We start from the raw sequence: 19456 nt of genomic DNA, 5'->3' as shown, positions 1-19456 counted from the left end.
ATGATATCGGCAGAACTTCATTTACATAAAACATACTAGGTTGCGTAGCAGAAATGACGAAACTATAAAAGTGCGCGTGAGAGCATTCACTTCGAAAATAATTATTACAAATGAGAAGTTGAAGAAAATATTATTACTTCATTACACGATATTAAAATAGCCTTCGATAACTTTGAAATATTTAAACAAGAAATATTTAACAAGTTTGTCGAACACAAAATAATCATATTTCCGTTAACATTGAACTTTTATCACGACCAAGGAAAAAATAACGAAATGTGATTATGACAATGAGTGCGGATGTGTTGAGCTCGTCGGTTGAATATATTTATTTATATATTTATATATTATATATTTATATTATATATTTATATATTATATATTTATATTATATATTTATATATTATATATTTATATTATATATTTATATATTATATATTTATATTATATATTTATATATTTAATTATATATTCATTTATATAGTATATTTATTTTTAATGTAATTCAATACTAATTAAATTTATCGTAATATATTCGAACAATATATTTATTAGAATATTCACAGTGCAAAAGAGTTAAAATACCCTCCACCATGATTAACTTTGCGTTTCATTAATCAAATTACTTAGAATCGACACTTTTCCTATCGCAATGCACCATCTGACGCACTAATTAGTAAACCAAACACTCGAGTTACATCGACAAATTAAAAACAATATCCCGAATTTCTGTTGCGTGACTGTACGTACGTATAAAAGTAATCGTGGTACAAATAATAATAATAATAAAAGTACGTACAAATAAGTAATCGTACAGAAACTGGAGCAACAATGTTGAAACGAAACGTCCGAGTAAATTCAATGTACCTCCAAAACGATGCTTTCAGCACGCCGCTCGATACGTGATCGGTTCTTGAGGCCGACTTGTTGACATGACACGAACGTAAACAGTAACACGTGGCACAGACCGAGTCGCTCACCTTAAAATTGTCATAAAAGCTAACAGGACGGCTCCTTGGCGCGTACTGAATCTCCTCGTCCGGTTGCATCGTGCTACCACCGTATATCGTCGTGCCTAAGGGCTGCGCGCGCAACTCGCCCGGCATCCTGCGCTTCTTCCTTCTTCCACTTCCGGCGCGGCGGTTGCGGTGTCACCAGGTGAACCGCGCTCCAATTAATTCCGTGTTCACCTCAAGGCCGTCATTCTCTCTGCCGACATCGTATTTTTTATCACTTTCAACCGAACTTTCCTAAACATAAGAAAAAAATTTCAACACGTTTCGAGAGATCGTGATAGCACAGTGAATCCCCGCCTCCCTAATTTTCCTTCAGTTTGTGAACAGAAATGGACAATTTGGGAAGAGAAGATACGATTAATCGAGCCTCGCACCTCGGTTTTATTATAATCGTTGACAATGGAAAGTATAAAAATGAGCTACAAGCCTCGAATAATCGTTCTCCTTTTCCTATATGGTTAATTTTTGGGTATACAGTAATTTCTCCCTAACTCGCGTTCAGATTGCGCACAAAAATGGAAAATTTGGGTAGAGAAGATACGATTATTCGAGCCTCGCACTTCTCGGTTTTATTATAATCGTTGACAATGGAAAGTATAAAAATGAGCTACAAGCCTCGAATAATCGTTCTCCTCTTCCTATATTGTCAATTTTTGTGTACACAGCAATTTCTCCCTAACTCGCGCACAGAAATGGAAATTTTGGGAAGACAAGATACGATTATTCGAGCCTCGCACTTCGTTTTAATTATGATCGTTGACAATCGGAAACTATAAAAATGAGCTACAAGCCTCGAATAATCGTTCTCTTCTTCCCATATTTTCCATTTTTGTGTATACAGTAATTTCTCCCTAACTCGCGCTCAGATTGCGCACAAAAATGGAAAATTTGGGAAGAGAAAATTTGCTCGAATAATCGTATCTTATCTATATATAAGATACGATTATTCGAGCCTCGCACCTCGGTTTTATTATAATCGTTGACAATCGGAAACTATAAAAATGAGAGCTACAAACCTCGAATAATCGTATCTTCTCTACTCAAATTGTACATTTTCGTTTACAAGCTGAAGAAAAATTGGGGAGAATTTATTGCACACTGTAGTAACGTGAAAATGGACACGAAAAATTGACAGTTATTATAGACAGAGTCATAGATAATGTCCGTTTCTGGGAACAAAATCTAGCCACGCATTTATCATCCTAATGACTCATGGTCCGGTAGTGCTACGTGGTATATTGAGGAATTTCATTCGATCATTTTATAGAATGAAGAGCCACGTTGGAGTAAAACTGACTGTGTGGGGGATGAATCATTTAATTGTTGGACAATGCTTCAGCCATTCCGACTTTTCACTTTAATGTTTTGGTCATGTACACATCGTGAACAAAAGATCATTCATTTTCCTCATTACTTAATACTGCGATAAATAAACTATTTCTTTCAGGTGAATATTTTCTCCTCTTCAAAAAGTTCTCGTCGTCGCAGAGCATTAAATGAATTACAATCGCATTATCAATGATGCGACATTTTAAAAAAGTACATCTTGCAACACGAACAAAACAGTAACTCGTTGAAAAAAAAACAAATTCATTCGTTAATAAATTCTATTAAAATGTTTTCATATTAGCGCAGTTGCTAATGATCGTTGTAACTTTGAAAACTTTATGAATCGAGGACAACGAAATGTACGAAAATTAAAATATAATAAAATAAAAGCTGAAGTCGAAGGGAAATTTTTTGAATATATTCGCGATACTATCTTACCAAAATCTGCACGCTCATTTAAACTAAGATAATCCAGCTAGTTATTATCGCAACTTCTTTAGCACAAGTAGAGTACGGATTTCAATGTAAAGCGTAAAAATTGTCTGCACGGATTGTACGAAACAAGTGTTAAATGAAGATGTATTTCCCCTTCTAATATTCTAAACGCGTTAAAAACAGCGTGACAAGATTCTTAAATTTTTCCAGTCTCTTCACAAAGCTTCGCAAATGCATAAGCGTAATATAAAATAATAAATTAAAACAATCAATTAAAATAATAAACGTAAATGCGTAAGCGTTCCGCGCGTAGAAGAAATAACATCAAAAAATGATTACACGAAGCTACGAACGAACCTAATCAACAACCGTCTCAAAGTTTCAGATTCGAGCCTTGAACATTTCAAAATATGGAACACCCTGTAGATAATTACGCCGGTACTCCCGCATTATATTTACCTGTGTTCCCGCGCGTCAGCTCGTATCAAGATCCAAGCGAGAGAAACCACGCGAGATCACCGTGGTTCGACCGCAAATCTTCAACTTCCCGGAAGTACACCTGCGCGCTGTGACTCACTATGATCTCCCTTCGAAACTACGGTCCCCGGGTGCGCGTGACTTCGCAGTCGCGAAGGGAAATTTCTCTTAATCTCGAACGACGCGTCGTAAGTCACGCGTCAGGCTCTCCGATGACCCAGGAGCAGAGAAGCACACCGGGAGGATCCCGCCGGGTAATCGGCGGCGACCGATTTCTCCGATGCGCGGTACACGTGGCCCGGTCACGTGCGCCCGTCATCCGTCACCCCGTAAACCTCTGAAAAATAGAGCGGCATCGTCAGCATGGGAATATGTTGCACCGAGTTCGCTTCCCGATCGGGCCGATTTGTATCAATTACCCGTCGAGCTGCATCGACGCATCGAACGGTTCGTGCATCATTCAGGCCGCTTCGGGAATTCCGCGGTTCGGGAGGGAGGAGGGGGGGGGGCGGGGCTTTCCAGTTAATTTGGAACCGTTATGGCGTCGATAGGGAAATGCGTCGGGCTTCGATGCTTTCGCGAGATGCGGCGAGACATACAGGGTGTCCCTGAATTGTTAATTATTAAATTATTTGAAGCAACTTTTTCCTTAGTGAAAATGCATTTCACGGTTTTGTTTATCAGTTATTAGCGAATAACAGTGACCGATGAGAGGCGAGATTAGTTAGCGCCATGCGGCCGAGCCAATCGGCTGAACTGGGCTTCGAACAGGCTCGACCGCCTGGCGCTCACTGATCTCGCCTCTCATTGGTCACTGATTTTCTTTAATAACTCGTGAATGAAGCCGCGGATTGCATTTTTGCAAAGGAGAAAGTTACTTCGAATGACGTCAGGAACTCCTCATTTTCCGCTTGTACAATAATTTTGGGGCACCCTGTATTCGAACGAACCGAGCTTTGCGCGATTGTAGCTAGATTAGGAATTTTTTTACAATTTCTTCTTCCTCTAGCTTGTTTTTTTTGGGGAATTAGGAATAAAATGTGGAAATGTTTTCTCGTAACTTATTGATCTAAACGTGATATAAATGACGATGAAACGTGAAATATAATATATAATATATAATAATAATATATGCATATAATCTATATAATAATATATGTAATATATATATATTATATTATTATTGTATATTATTATATAGATTATATATATACATATAATATATATATATATATATATATATATATATATATATATATATATATATAATCTATATAATAATATACAATAATAATATAATATATATATATATATATATATATTATATTTCACGTTTATATATCTCTATATCTATATATCTATATAATAATATATAATATATATATATCTATATATATAATAATTAAAAATGTCAATAATTAAACACGTCAGTCCTCCATAATATATATAATAATATATAAATAATATAATAATATAACATTATATATTATATATTATATTTCACGTTTATATATCTATATATCTATATAATAATATATAATATATATATATAATAATTAAAAATAATATATAATATATAATATTCGAATGAACCAAGTTTTGTGCATTCCTAGCTATACTGTAGACCTTTGTGCAATTTTCTTTCTTTCGTGGAATAATGATTTAAAAATGGAATTGGGAGTACGATTTGGAAAAGCTTGCTTTTATATTTCATTTATTCGCAGGTATCGTAAATGCGCTGTCGTGGACACTAATAACGAAAGGTCGAAGAGCGATACAGAAAACATGTGAATTATTTCACAAAGTACAAAGTAAGATTAAATAGTTCTAGGAAGCGTTTAATTATCTTCGGACGTCAAGGAAATCACGATCGTCATCATCCTCGTTGCATCGAAAGTGTTGAAATTCCCGTGCCGCTTAACTTTCGCAATCCCGATGGCCTGGCGAACACCGCGGTATCTTATATCGATTCATTCTTTCAGCATTCGCGTAAATCATTTATCGAGGAAATTTCAACGGCTCCGATGTCAGACTTTCGAAATGATTTCCCAAGATATATATAGAGAAAAAACTATATAAATTAATTATTAATAATTAATAAATTATATTTATATATATTATATAAATTAATTATTAATTATTAATTATTAATATAAATAATAAATTATATTTATATATATTATATATTAACCCCTTAATGCACAATTTAAAAAAAAAAACCGACCAAAAAAAATCAATTTTTTTTATGTAAGAAAATACATATTTGGACCTTAATTTCAATAAATATGTAAAAAAGATGCAAAAATTACTAAAAATTCAATAAAAATAGTGGATAAATAATTATAGTGAATATTGAATCGCATTGCAGATCGAATTTTGTACCCATCGTACTGTTTTTTATTAACACTTCGCCCGTGTTAATACTTTTCTGCGCGTTAAGGGGTTAATTAATTATTAATATAAATAATAAATTATATTTATATATATTATATAAATTAATTATTAATTATTAATATAAATAATAAAACTCGCGTTCTTGAGTTCTAGCACGATCAACTGTGCACGTTGTGCTCAATCCTGATCGAAATTCCGGGCAGCTCGGGTCGTTGAGGACCCGGCAATCGCTCGACAAAGACTGTCCAGCACGAGAATATCGGTGCTGGAGAGACATGCGCGTTTTAATCCCGTGCTCCAGATACGAATATCTGGCGTTACGAGGCGGCGGCGTTTCGCAATGATTTCAGAAAGCGAGCGCAAAACGAACGGATCATGCACGCAGGAAATTACGTGTGGGGAATCGAGTTCGCTTTTGCAAGTTACCGCGCGGTAGAAAGTGTTGCCGGCGGTACGGCGCACTTGAATTTCGTATCAAGAAAGCAATTTAGAGAACGTCGAGAGCGCCACGCAGACGCAGCAAAAAAAGACGGAAGTGTTTTGTGTACCCGTGTGCGTTTGCGTCGTGGTATGTTAATTTGTCCCGGTGACTCGGCCAACTTTTTATCGACAGGATGCTATGATAATGCCTGCCCGTGAATTCCCATGAGCCAACGTGCTCTCCGCGGACAGCATTTCCGTTTTTCGTTCTAATCACAAATTCCTTCGTTAACATTTACAAAACCGAAGATCGACAATTGAATATTTCTTGAAAAATTGGTCAAATGCGACTAAAATATTATTTAATATTATACTCGATACGATAATATTAATATTAATAAACTACAATATTATTATAATATTATCAACTACAATATTATTGATATTAATATTATGTGTCAACTGTTTCCGAAGTACTCGAAAACCAATTATCGAGCTTTTTTTACAGTTAACAGGTTCTCGGTTAATAAAAAGTGGTCAAAAGCGACTGCAATATTATTTAATATTGTACTCGCTACGATAACATTAATATTAATAAACTACAATATTATTGGTATTATTATTAATTATTGATATTAAAGCGACTACAATATTATTTAATATTGTACTCGCTGCGATAATATTAATATTAACAAACTTCAATATTATTATAATATTATCAAGTACAATATTATTGATATTACTATTAATTATTGATATTAAAGCGACTACAATATTATTTAATATTGTACGCGCTGCGATAATATTAATATTAACAAACTTCAATATTATTATAATATTATCAACTACAATATTATTCATATTATTATTAATTATTGATATTAAAGCGACTACAATATTATTTAATATTGTACTCGCTGCGATAATATTAATATTAACAAACTTCAATATTATTATAATATTATCAACTACAATATTATTGATATTATTATTAATTATTGATATTAAAGCGACTACAATATTATTTAATATTGTACTCGCTACGATAACATTAATATTAATAAACTACAATGTTATTATAATATTATCAACTACAATATTATTGATATTAATATTATGTGTCAACTGTTTCTGAAGTACTCGAAAACCAATCATCGAGCTTTTTTTACAGTTAACAGGCTCTCGGTATATGAAGTGTTAATATCATTACCGAATCGGATCTTTGTGCAGTATAAAAATTATCTATCTTCGTTGCAAATCACGGGAGGTAGCTATACATTTCGATCAACCTTTAACAATTTTCACGTCTCGAAAGTAGTATGTTGTTATTCCTCAATTATTGCAAATTTTCGCCTACACTAAATTACGCTGCCTCATTTTCCCATAAATATATAAATCACTGTTGACTTAACACTTGTTTCAGCATGCGCATATTCTCCCTTAGAAATCGTGTTTAATGAGATGATTAAGTAATTATGCTAGGCCACGCAGGATGTTCAAGATTGGAATGTTGAATGTCTTTACAAAATTATAAATAAAACAAATAGACCACTGTCATTTTTCTAACGACTAGAAACGACACATTTTCACTGCCCAGTGACTTCTGGCGACGACAAGCATGTCGATCTACAGTATAGCGTTCTCTCAAAGAAATACGTTCAAATTAACCGCGAATTAAAAAAATGTATAACGACATTCTGTTCTAATATTTCTAAGATTTTACAGAAAACGGCAACAAAAAGATTGAGATACAATTGCAATAAATATAAGCTATGATTATAAATTGAAAAATTCTATGGTATATATATGCTATATTTATTATTATATAACTATTAATTATATAATATATATAATATATAATATTATATATAATAATAATTATATATATATATATATATATATATATATATAATATAATATATATATATATATATATATAATATAATATATATAATATAATAATTAATTATATTATTATATAATTATATGCTATATAATTTTACGAAAATCAGAGCGAAAGAAAAAGTCATTAATAGGAAGATGACTCGTTACGAAAATATTGATATAATATTGATTATTATTATATGATAATATAATATTATATATAATTATATAGTATCATAATTAAATATATTATTATATAATTATATGCTATATAATTTTACGAAAATCAGAGCGAAAGAAAACGTCATTAATAGGACGACGACTCGTTACGAAAATATTGAAGAAGAAATATTGTAAAATTTTGCACGCGCGGACAAGTGCTGAAAGAATCGCGGTCCAATTACGAGGCTCAGTTTCCGGGCATTCCCGAGTGTGGTCCGGAGTTCACTAAACCCCCCCGCCTATCTCGGCGGGGCTGACTGTGAGCGCCGCATAAAGAGGCTTAATAGAGAAATGACTTATTTCCAGTAGTAACACGAACACCGCCGGCCCTGCGATAGGTAGGTCACATCATTGTGTTTAGAACCACGACGCGCCACGGTTTCATTACGTTGCGCGGCGTGTTGCGCAACATCGTCGGGGTATTAACTTCGGGATCTCGCGACGTGAAAGTAAAGCGTCGCTCATAGCCGTTGAATGCCAAGTGCGTAGAAAAATGCGATCGAAGTTGCGATTTAAGCAGCTTCGACGATCGATCGAATTCAATTTTATGGCGCGATATCTAGCGCGGCGTACGATCGGCACTGAAATACAAAATTCTTAATCGCTAGACTGCGAATCTTCGCGAAAAAAAGAGAAATTTCTTTCATTAACAGACAGTAATTAATTCGCGGGAAATGAGTTATTTTTATCGTGACATATTTAAAATCGTAGAAAAGAAAACCATTTTGGTAACTTTAGAGTCGTGAAGATATATTAATCAAATATATAATATACATATTTTTTTATTATATATAATAAAAATATATTAATATATAATATATATAATATAACCATTTTGGTAACTTTAGAGTCGTGAAGATATATTAATATATCTATATATTATATATATAATATATCTATATCTATATATTACCAAAATGGTTATATTATATTATATTATATATATTAATATATATTATATTTTATAAACAAAAAATGCGTGTCTTATCTTTGATTTTAACTTTTTGTACCATAATTTATTACAGCAATTACAATATGTAACCAATATAGCGTGTACGTCGAATTGACTCGAAGGTTTAACAATCTTCAACAGTAAAAATCTTGGTAAGAAATTAGAATATTATATTGTTATATGCACAAGGTCTCATAATCTCGGATCAAAATGTGTTGCAACACACATACAGATCTGAAAGTTTCCGAGAGTATTTTCGAAAGCCTTAACTGGCGCTATTCTGACGTGTTCGAAAACGTTTACATAAACGGCTAAAGCGCGCGTTTCTAATGCGCACATAAAGAAAATGAAGCAACGTATATGCAAGTGAATACATCACGCGCGTATGTAGAACCAGGCTGTTTAGAATACTCCACGGTACAACTGTAGATTGTGTGCCTAAAACGCAATTGTATCTCTTGCAACTTGTTAATTTCAGCTCAGCCGGTGTAAGGCTACCGTTTGGAATTAGAAAGTAATGGAACTTTTACCCGGTTATATTTCTCTTAATCGCAGTATGCGCTATAGTGCGCGCACGGTTAAACGATTTTCTAAAATTTGAAAAACAAACAGTGGAGATCGCATTTTATGAAAAATCCGTGAACCGCGAATTCTAGAAAACTCGCGAGTTTCACGTCCGTCGGCTGATCTCGAAAACAAAAGAATTAATAACGAGGCTGTGGACTTACGGCGAAATCACTATCTTTCGTATCCGCTTATATATCCTCTCTTCCACTAGGTTTGCTCCCATGTAAGTAATCTTTTTACTAGATAACGATCAGTTAATTGCTGTAATGTTCTTCAAGAAACTGCGAGCGTTCGCACGGCGAATGGAAAAATGACAGCCGGCGTGTATAATCACCTCGGAAAGTGTAATTAATATAAAAGGTAGTACTGCACCGATTCTGATTCTTGTGGATATAATAATTCGTAGTACGTTTCTTACATATTATTAGTTTTTTGTGTTTTCACTGGCGAGGGATTGATGTTTGCTATTTGATGTGTACACAGCTGCGTTCATTGCACTTTTTAGTACTCGATCGTTGACGTTCCTTTTACCGGAAACTTGTTCATCAATGACTGCGCTGAATTTACTAAAAGGGGCCTACAGTAAATTCTTCCTAATTTTCTTTCGGTTTGTAAACAAAAGTGGACAATTTTAGAAGAGGAGATACGATTATTCGAACCTTGCGGCTCGTTTTTATAGTTGTTGACAATCGGAAACCGTGAAAATGAGCCGCGAGACTCGAATAATCGCTCTTCCCAAATTGTCCATTTTTGTTTAGAAGTTGAAGGAAAATTACGGAGAATTTGCAATTGTTTTCTCGCGACTAACAATTTCGGAGATAATACTGCATTCGGGACTATTTGTTTCGTTGCAAATCGCATTGCCACTGTTGCTGAACAATTTATCAAAGAATCTTTAATTTACCTTCTAAGAACTGTCCAGAAAAGGGATTGTTAAGCAAGTAAACGTTATAAGTTTTCAAACGTTTCATCGTGCATGTAACTTTATCTTTCATTTCCAATTTCGTTTCACTTCCGCGCAGTCAAGAAAGCCACGCATTCCAATAATTTCCCAAAACCACTATGCGCGATATGAGCCGTTTATTTTGAAAGTGGCATAAGTCACTTTACCGTAATTTTTTAATGTTTATACGAAATTATTTATACTGAGGAAAATATCAGTATCCTGAGGTAACAAATACAAGTAAATCTTCTCGAAAGTTATGTATAATTATATTAAGTATATATATATTAATATATGTTAATATATATTATTAAATATTATTATTATATATATTATGTAATATTATATAATATATATAATAATAATAAATATAATAATATTATATGATATATTATATTATATTACATTACATTACATTACATTACATTATATTATATTATATTATATTATATTATATTATATTATATTATATTATATTATATTATATTATATTATATTATATTACTATTATATTATATTATTATAATATATATATATATATATAATATATATTAAGTATATTACTTATGCCACTTTCAAAATAAACGGCTCATATCCGTCCAAATGTTTAAACGTCTCGTTGTACACACGTAACTGTATCCTTCATTATCAATTTCTTTCCACTTCCGTTCCACTTCCATTCCCTTCCACTTGATCCTTCCGTTTCGTAAAAATCGTCACACGTTCCGGTAGCCACTGTCCGCGATAATTATCGATTGTCCACAAGATCAACATCGACATTCCTCGATTATTCCGACACGACGGATCCGAACGAGACTGTTTCTATTTGCGCGATACGCGGTACCGCAGCCACGTCTGCCAAAACCGACCAGTTGCCAACGGTGGGAACCAGAAATTCATAAAATTATGCAACCGTCCGAACGTAGAAAATACCCGGTTTTCTGAAGCGATTGCGTCGGTTAACAAGACCACCAACCGTCGGAAAAATATTTCTGCTCGTAAACAATAATAAATTAATTGGCGCACAGCCATTAACGAGCGTGCGGCAGGACGGTGTAACGTTTACGACATCGCGCCGCGCCGCGCCGCGTCGCGTCCCGTCGCGTCAATTGTTGTTAAACAAACCTGTTTCTGCATACTTGAGACGCACGGCACCGGAAAGCACAATCGATTCGAGTGACGGTAATCACGGAACGTTCGAATCGCGATCGTACGCGTCGTTACGTTAAACAAGTGGGGCAACTTGTTAGCCCCTGCAACGTAATTGCATTAACATACGCGCCGGGGCGGTTCCGCTGCGCCGGATCAGCGAACCATTCTATTTGTTTCATTCTTACCGATCCAATTATTCATGCAACCATTCCCGATGGGATCCGAAATTTCATTAACGCGGACAGCGTATGCGTCTTTTTCTGAACGGGGCATTCTCTGCGAGCTTTCTGGTCGTGGTTAATTTTTGCGAGCTGTTCCTTACGAGCTCTCGTTCGTACGATCATTTTTTAGTTGGCGCTTCTTGACACATTTAACACGTTCCGTGCCACGTGTACCATCGATGGTACACGCTTGCATGTTTACTTAGTGAATTGAACAAATTGTTTACAAGAAATTTAGAACCGAAGAATCAATTTCCACCGCAAGAATGGGCGTTGATAAGTTTTTGTTACGTTGTTATGTGTACGAGAATTAATAATTGCACGTAATACATCAAGTTTTAGTAAAATATCAAAGTGTGAAGATTCGAGTAAAAGAAGCTCGGCACGGAACGTGTTAATGAAATGTTTAAAAGCTTCATTGAGATCACTTCTGATCTGCCCTGATCTGTGACAATTGATTATTACCTCGTAATTCAATCGTAACAAACCGTTTGCATTCGAAGCCATTGTTGTAATCGTAAATGCAAAATTGTGACTCGTATATAACAGTTTTTCATAAATTATTTTGGAACGTGATATAATATATAGTGTGGGATAAATGTATGTGGACCTTTTTATATTATTATATATTTATTATATTTATTTTTTATTTATTTTTATTATATTATATTATATTATATCATATTTTATTTCATTTTATTATATTTATTTTATTTATCTTTTTTATTACATTATATTTATAACCTTTTTAAAACTGGACTAAACGACTTGAATTTTTTTCTTAGAAGATATAAGGATTAGTCTATTAGACAAAGACTAAAGTACTTTTCTTAAATTTTGCTATTATTGGAAATGACGAAAAAAGTCACCACTCGATTGCAAAAAGTCACTGGACAGCAGATTTTTTACATTTATGAACAAAATGAAGAAGTGAAATATAAAAGATATTGAATATAAGATATTCAAATATAAAAGATATATAAAATTATATATATATATATATATATATATATTCAAGATATTGATGTGTCGGTTTTGTTTTATAAAAATTTTTTGAAAAGAGCAACAAACTTTTATGTCGCTCCCGTTTCTCAAAACTGGCGCAGAAAAATTTTGTTTGAAAGATTTGCATTCTACTTGTTGCACACGTACATTGAATTTGAATTGTATTACAAACTTTATTATTATATTGTCGTTTAATAATCTCGTACGCTAATATACACGATTCTATAAAATATTTCCAAAGCATTTAAAATCCACCGTTTTAATAAAATAGCTACCGACAGAGTAAAATAATTGTGGTGAATATTTGTTAAGTTATTTGCTTTTTTCATATCAATTTTAATGTTTAGTAGTTCCCTTAAACAGAGTGTATCTTAAACAGAACATTGCAATCGAACGTGCTGATCGCATATATAATATGTAAAGATGTCGTTGAAACGAAGCGACAGACACGCACCGACATGTGCCAATTAAAATGAAGTTACCCAATCGCAATGTGTAGCACCGTAAAAAATGAAGCCGCGGATCCCGTTGGATAGCTGTCTATCGCGTGCAATCCTGCGAACTTGATTTAGCAACCGAGCTCATAGAAATTCCATCGGCCGCCCATATAATTGCCACGTGTAGACACACTTCATAATTCGAATGGAACGATACGCGATCGAGCCACACTCGGATTTGCATTTTTAATCGGCTGAGAGAAAGGACTGCGATTATCTTCGCTTTGTTATAATAAGTAGACCGGGAATCGGATGCGATTCACAGTGAAACAGATAGGGTAAATGTAAGTATTACTGCGGTTTATCAATGAAGATGAACTTTGACAGAGAAACTAAGATCTATTACACCAATAAATTGACGACTTGAGCTATAATATTATATTACAACCGATTCAAGATTAATGCTCTAGAATTCGAATTTTGTTTGTAACTGTACAAAATTTATATAATTCGAAACCAGTAAGTGTCGACATTGAAATGTAAATAAATGACGAAATCAGAATTTTCAAAAAGATTGCGTCTAGGATGAAGGCGAACTTTGACAGAGAAAATAAGACTTATTATACTAATAAATTGACGACTTGAGCTATAATATTATATTATAACCGATTCAAGATTAATGCTCTAGAATTCGAATTTTGTTTGTAACTGTACAAAATTTATATAATTCGAAACCAGTAAGTGTCGACATTGAAATGTAAATAAATGACGAAATCAGAATTTTCAAAAAGATTGCGTCTAGGATGAAGGCGATCTTTGACAGAGAAAATAAGACCTTTTACGCCAATAAATTGACAACTTGAGCTATACCTATTATTCTTTAACTTGAATATTTACTTTTCTTAAAATATTGGATCTCTGAAAGTACAAATTTCATTGAAAAGCGTAATGTAAGGAAACTATACGTGTGCAGATATTACTGCGGTTATGTATGTATTACTGCGAGCCAAATATTGCGGACGTTTCGATCACTGCGTGTCAAGGTCGACATAACCCATTCTCTTTTAAATGTACGCAATTTAAATTACAATTCCTAGGAATCAAGATGTTCTCACTATAGCACTTTACAAATTAGGTATAGGTACCCTACGATCAAGCGTGTCGCTTCGGCTCATCGAGAACTGCACTGTACAGGTTAAGGTTTCACAGTTCAGTAAAGCAGCGCAGTAATGTACACATAGTAAAAAACTATGCGCCAAATACTGTGCTAGTAAGTAATATTTCAGGATAGATGATAGTGACAGTGTATGTTGATTTTTTATCAAAACGATGATTACTTTATCGAAAAATAACGTTAAAATGAATAGTTTACTATTAATTATCAAAATAGAAATGCTTTTCGAGTGAGCATTTGTAGCAGCCATTACGAGTATTTCATAAAACTCAACGTTTTCATAAGCTTCCGAATATTGAAAGTCAATAAATGAATGAAAACTGCGATTGCTGTTACTTGTATGTCATAAATTAGCAGTATTAAACATATAAAAAATTATGAGATTCATTTGTAGAAGATTACACGCTATAAAATTGTATTACTTTTGTAAAATGCCGCAGTATTTGGGGCGTCCGCAGTAATACCCGCACTTACCCTAACAATAAAATTTCGAAGGAAAGCCGAGAACTCTTCTTCGCTAAAATATTGACTTCAGTTTCAATGAGAAGTATTTATTACTATTTCGTCATAACGCTCGATAAATTCTTGAATGACCACTGTTATCAACGCGTCTATTTATAATAGTGAATCAGCAGTACGTGATCCACTATTTGTTTACTGAATTATACGTAACAGAAAACTCGGTTATAAATGTTCTCCTTTTGATAAATTCAAAATTCCCTGGTTACAGTAAAATTTTACGAACAGCAAAATAATCAATAATAATAATATAATAAATAATAATGATAATAAAAAAAAATAAAAATATAATTATATAATAAAAATAAATAAATAATAAAAGATAATAAATAATAAATAAAAATAAATAAGAATAATAAAAAAAATAATAATTAATCACCATGCAAGAGAAAAAGAGAATAGATTAACAAATAATTCGCACATTACTGGCACTTCGTAACGAGCAGTTCTCATTGTCGAACGTAAGTGGGGTTCGGCACGTGCGACCTGCGGTTGTTCTAATTAAACTCTCCGGTTACAAACCGTTCCCAGGGTTCATGATCGCGCGAGAACCATATTATCGAAAGTCTAGGAGCGATATCGCGTCGTGCCCAGCAGCTTATTATGCGATTCGCCAAATCCATTCATGCCTTTCAGTCGGAAATCAACTGTACGAACGGGGGGCCCCTTTGAACGATCCCGGCAACCAATCAAAAGGATATTTCGTTCGTTCACCACCGGAAGACTTGTCGTTTTATTCGCGGCTGCCGATCGTCTGCTAAATGCTTCATTAAAACAGTTTTCTTTGCACCGTTTCTTTATGCCGTTTCATTCAATGAACATTTAAACTTTTACATGCTCTTTGCACTATGTAGAAATTTTCTCCATCAATTGAGCCGTTTATTTTGAAACTGGCATAAGATCATTTTTCAAGAACACCGAGCTAGCTATTTTAATATTCACATTTCTTATACATTAATATATATTATATTAATGTTTATATTAATATTAAATTTAATAATAACTTAATAATAATGTTATAATGTTTATATTATATATATATATAAAATGTTTATATTAATATTAAATTTAATAATAACTTAATAATAATGTTATAATGTTTATATTATATTATTAATATATAATATATATATTATACGTTATACGTATAATTTCATGTCAGCAAAGCTGAAAGTAGTGACCCTTAGGAACACAAAAATATTATGCCACCATGTTATCAATTAGCAATATTTTTAAATTTATTAAAACGTAAAAACCTTAAATATCTGGATTTTCAAATAAATGGACTTAGGCCACTTTCAAAATAAACGGCTCAAATGTTGGAAACGAGGGCTAACTAGAATTATTCTTTAACATTTTTCTAGCTTCTTCGTTTTAGTATTTTCTGTCTTACTGTTTTATATTGCACTTGCCCGTAACTGTTAAAAATGTAAATAATAACGAATGTAATTATTATAACGTTTTCTTTAACGTTACAAGCACTAAACACTGGCCCGTTTATAATTTATTCATTTACTTTATATTCCAATATACTTAAACGCGCATACAGATCCTAAAATGCCGTTAAAATTCTCGCAGCTCGCGAATCGACTATAAAAGTGTCGCGTTTTCCGAATTTGCCGAGCGGTTCGATCAAGAAGCAGATATTGGGTTGGCAACTAAGTAATTGCCGATTTGTTCGATGAAATAAAAAATTATTTTTTACTTGGAACGAAGTTTAATCTGTAATGTATTTCCCATTTTGTCCGATGACCTTTTGCCATCTCTCCGACAACTTGAAAATTCCACGCTCGTAGAAAGTCTGATCCTTTTCGGCCAAAAACTGAGTTAAGTGAGATTTTACAGCGTCTTCGTCGTTAAAAGTTTTACCACGAAGGGAGTTGTCCAGGGATCGAAATAAGTGGTAATCCGATGGCGCGAGATCAGGGCTATATGATGGGTGTAACATCGATTCCCAACCAATATCCATCAATTTTTGCCGAGCGGACAAAGACGTGTGCGGCCTAGCATCGTCCTGCTGGAAAATGACACCTTTACGATTGACCAATTCTGGTCGCTTTTCCTCGACCGCTGGATTCAATTTGTCCAGTTGCTAACATCCACGGATAATAAAAAATAACATAATAATAATAATAATAATTTTATAATATAACATTTACGGATATCATAAAAATGGGAGTGAGAGACATTTATAACCGAAATCGGCAGTTACTTAGTTGCCAACCCAATAGAAATCATGACAAGATATACATAACATAATAATAATAATAATAATAATTTTATAATATAACATTTACGGATACCATAAAAATGGGAGTGAGAGACGTCTATAACTGAAATCGGCAATTACTTAGTTGCCAACCCAATAGAAATCATGACAAGATATACATAACATAATAATAATAATAATAATAATAATTTTATAATATAACATTTACGGATATCATAAAAATGGGAGTGAGAGACGTCTATAACTGAAATCGGCAATTACTTAGTTGCCAACCCAATAGAAATCATGACAAGATATACATAACATAATAGTAATAATAATAATAATAATTTTCTAATATAACATTTACGGATATCATAAAAATGGGAGTGAGAGACGTCTATAACTGAAATCGGCAATTACTTAGTTGCCAACCCAATACATTGTTTTTCTTGTAACGAGGCTTATAACACGCCGGTTTTACAGTCGTCGAGTTACCGAGCACAATATCATGCCGGCGTTATCACAGAAGCCAAATGTGTTTTTGATGACACGGTAGTACAGCTGTCGGCTTAGCGTGTACGCGAAAACGTTTGCATTACACGGCTCTGATAAATTTCTCTCCACACCGCGCCAGCCTAACCAATTCGCAATTCTTACGGAGAATAAACAAGCGGCGGATCAAGATCGTGTAAAACAACAGAGAAAATACCTGAAGAATGTTCAAAGAAGATCGAGAAGGAACGCGAGAGATCCATCGACGCGCAAGATTCGCCAACTTGATCGATTCCCACGGAGCTATTGGGGTCACGCAAGTGGACGCCGGTTCAAGTGAAAATACTAAACGAACACACTAACTAACCACGCAGTTCTTTCAAGCCGCGGTTGTTCTGCACGCTCACTCTTCGAAACTCCTCTCTCTCTAATCGGCCCTATGAAATCGAACGAAACAAAAGGAGCAACGTATTATGAGAAACGACGACGATCAACTGGTAGAATTTTATCCGCGAGCACTGGTGAACTAGATATCTAAGAAAACACACCGCGGTAATTGATCGTCCATAAATGTTAATTGCAAGCGAACACGTGGAGCGTGGCAGTTGCCGGATGCAATAAAAATCGATCAAGGTTGCGTTCGAACTTGCGTGCTTCCTCGTGATCAGTATCGCGGTACCAGCAGGCTGTACTCCACACGAACGAAGCCGATCGGGATCTCCGTTTTGCACGATTATAATTGCACCACAATATATTATCCTTGAAACATCGTCACTGAATATCGATCGATCATCGGGGAAACTCTGAGCTATTTCTCGCGGAGGAACTGTAGCCGATTTGGTACCACGACGACAGTCTCGAGCGCCGAAGATTTTGGACGATTTCCAAAACTCCGACAATGTCTTCTTCGCCGAAAGCTGTGCTCGATGATTTTCTTTTTTTTTTTACGAAAGACGAGATTTTCGCGGATGAACGTCACAGATTACGAAACGGATTCTCTGGGATCGCGTCGACGGCCCGGATTTGATTTTTTACGGGACACTGCGGCTCACCGAGGCGTTCACTGGGCAAAAGATGAGTGTTTTTGGTAGGCGACGATCTGTTCACAGAAGAATAAACAACGCAACGTTCCTCCGCTGGTGTCGCAGTGACAACTGAGGTCTCCGGTTTCGCGCGTCTCTAGAGACTCCCGAGACCCCACCAAAGTGTTCACCAAAGTCGAGGCACCAGGTGTCAGAGGGCCTACAACCCAGCGACGTAGCCGGCCGCAGGTGACGGTGCTCGCGAGGAATGCTTCCTCGAAACGAGGGAACATTCCACCAGAGCGTCCACCATTTTTTTTCGATCGGGCCCGGGCATTGTTTACCGGACGGTTCACCAGGCGAAGGAGACGATTATACTTTCATTTATTCCTGCGCAATGTTCGGGGAGATCGAGGGTCTGGCTGATGCAGGTGAACTGGGAGATTCGACGAGAAACGCGGATGATCTGCATCATCTGTCACAGGAATCTGTAGAAAAAATATTCCTATCTAATATTAGATAGAAATTCTCGACCGAAAAATTTGTGCTTTAAAAGTACTATTAGAAAACTTTTAGAAGAAAT

The 19456-nt window shown here is 34.5% G+C and overlaps 1 protein-coding gene across 8 annotated transcripts in view; it reads right to left on the bottom strand.

The window, feature by feature from the left end:
• The window catches only part of LOC117221495 (uncharacterized), a 49357-nt gene extending 30318 nt beyond the window's left edge, over positions 1-19039 (bottom strand). Inside the window, exons 1-3 of one of the 8 annotated variants that reach the window (XM_033472511.2) lie at positions 18904-19039; positions 3240-3594; positions 981-1250 (exon numbers count right to left, since the gene is read on the bottom strand). In XM_033472511.2, the coding sequence (XP_033328402.1) occupies positions 981-1106 (126 nt within the window). In that variant the 5' untranslated portion in view covers positions 1107-1250; positions 3240-3594; positions 18904-19039. Of the gene's footprint in view, positions 1-799; positions 1251-3239; positions 3595-3676; positions 3931-10600; positions 10754-11273; positions 11515-18068 lie in introns of those variants that run through there. The other 7 variants (XM_033472510.2, XM_033472517.2, XM_076523120.1 and 4 more) reach the window with 7 other exon arrangements.
• Positions 19040-19456: the final 417 nt, after the last annotated feature.

The sequence above is a fragment of the Megalopta genalis genome, chromosome 1 (genome assembly GCF_051020955.1).
Source record: "Megalopta genalis isolate 19385.01 chromosome 1, iyMegGena1_principal, whole genome shotgun sequence".
NCBI lineage: Eukaryota > Metazoa > Arthropoda > Insecta > Hymenoptera > Halictidae > Megalopta > Megalopta genalis.
This window is presented reverse-complemented; position numbering and strand designations above follow the sequence as displayed.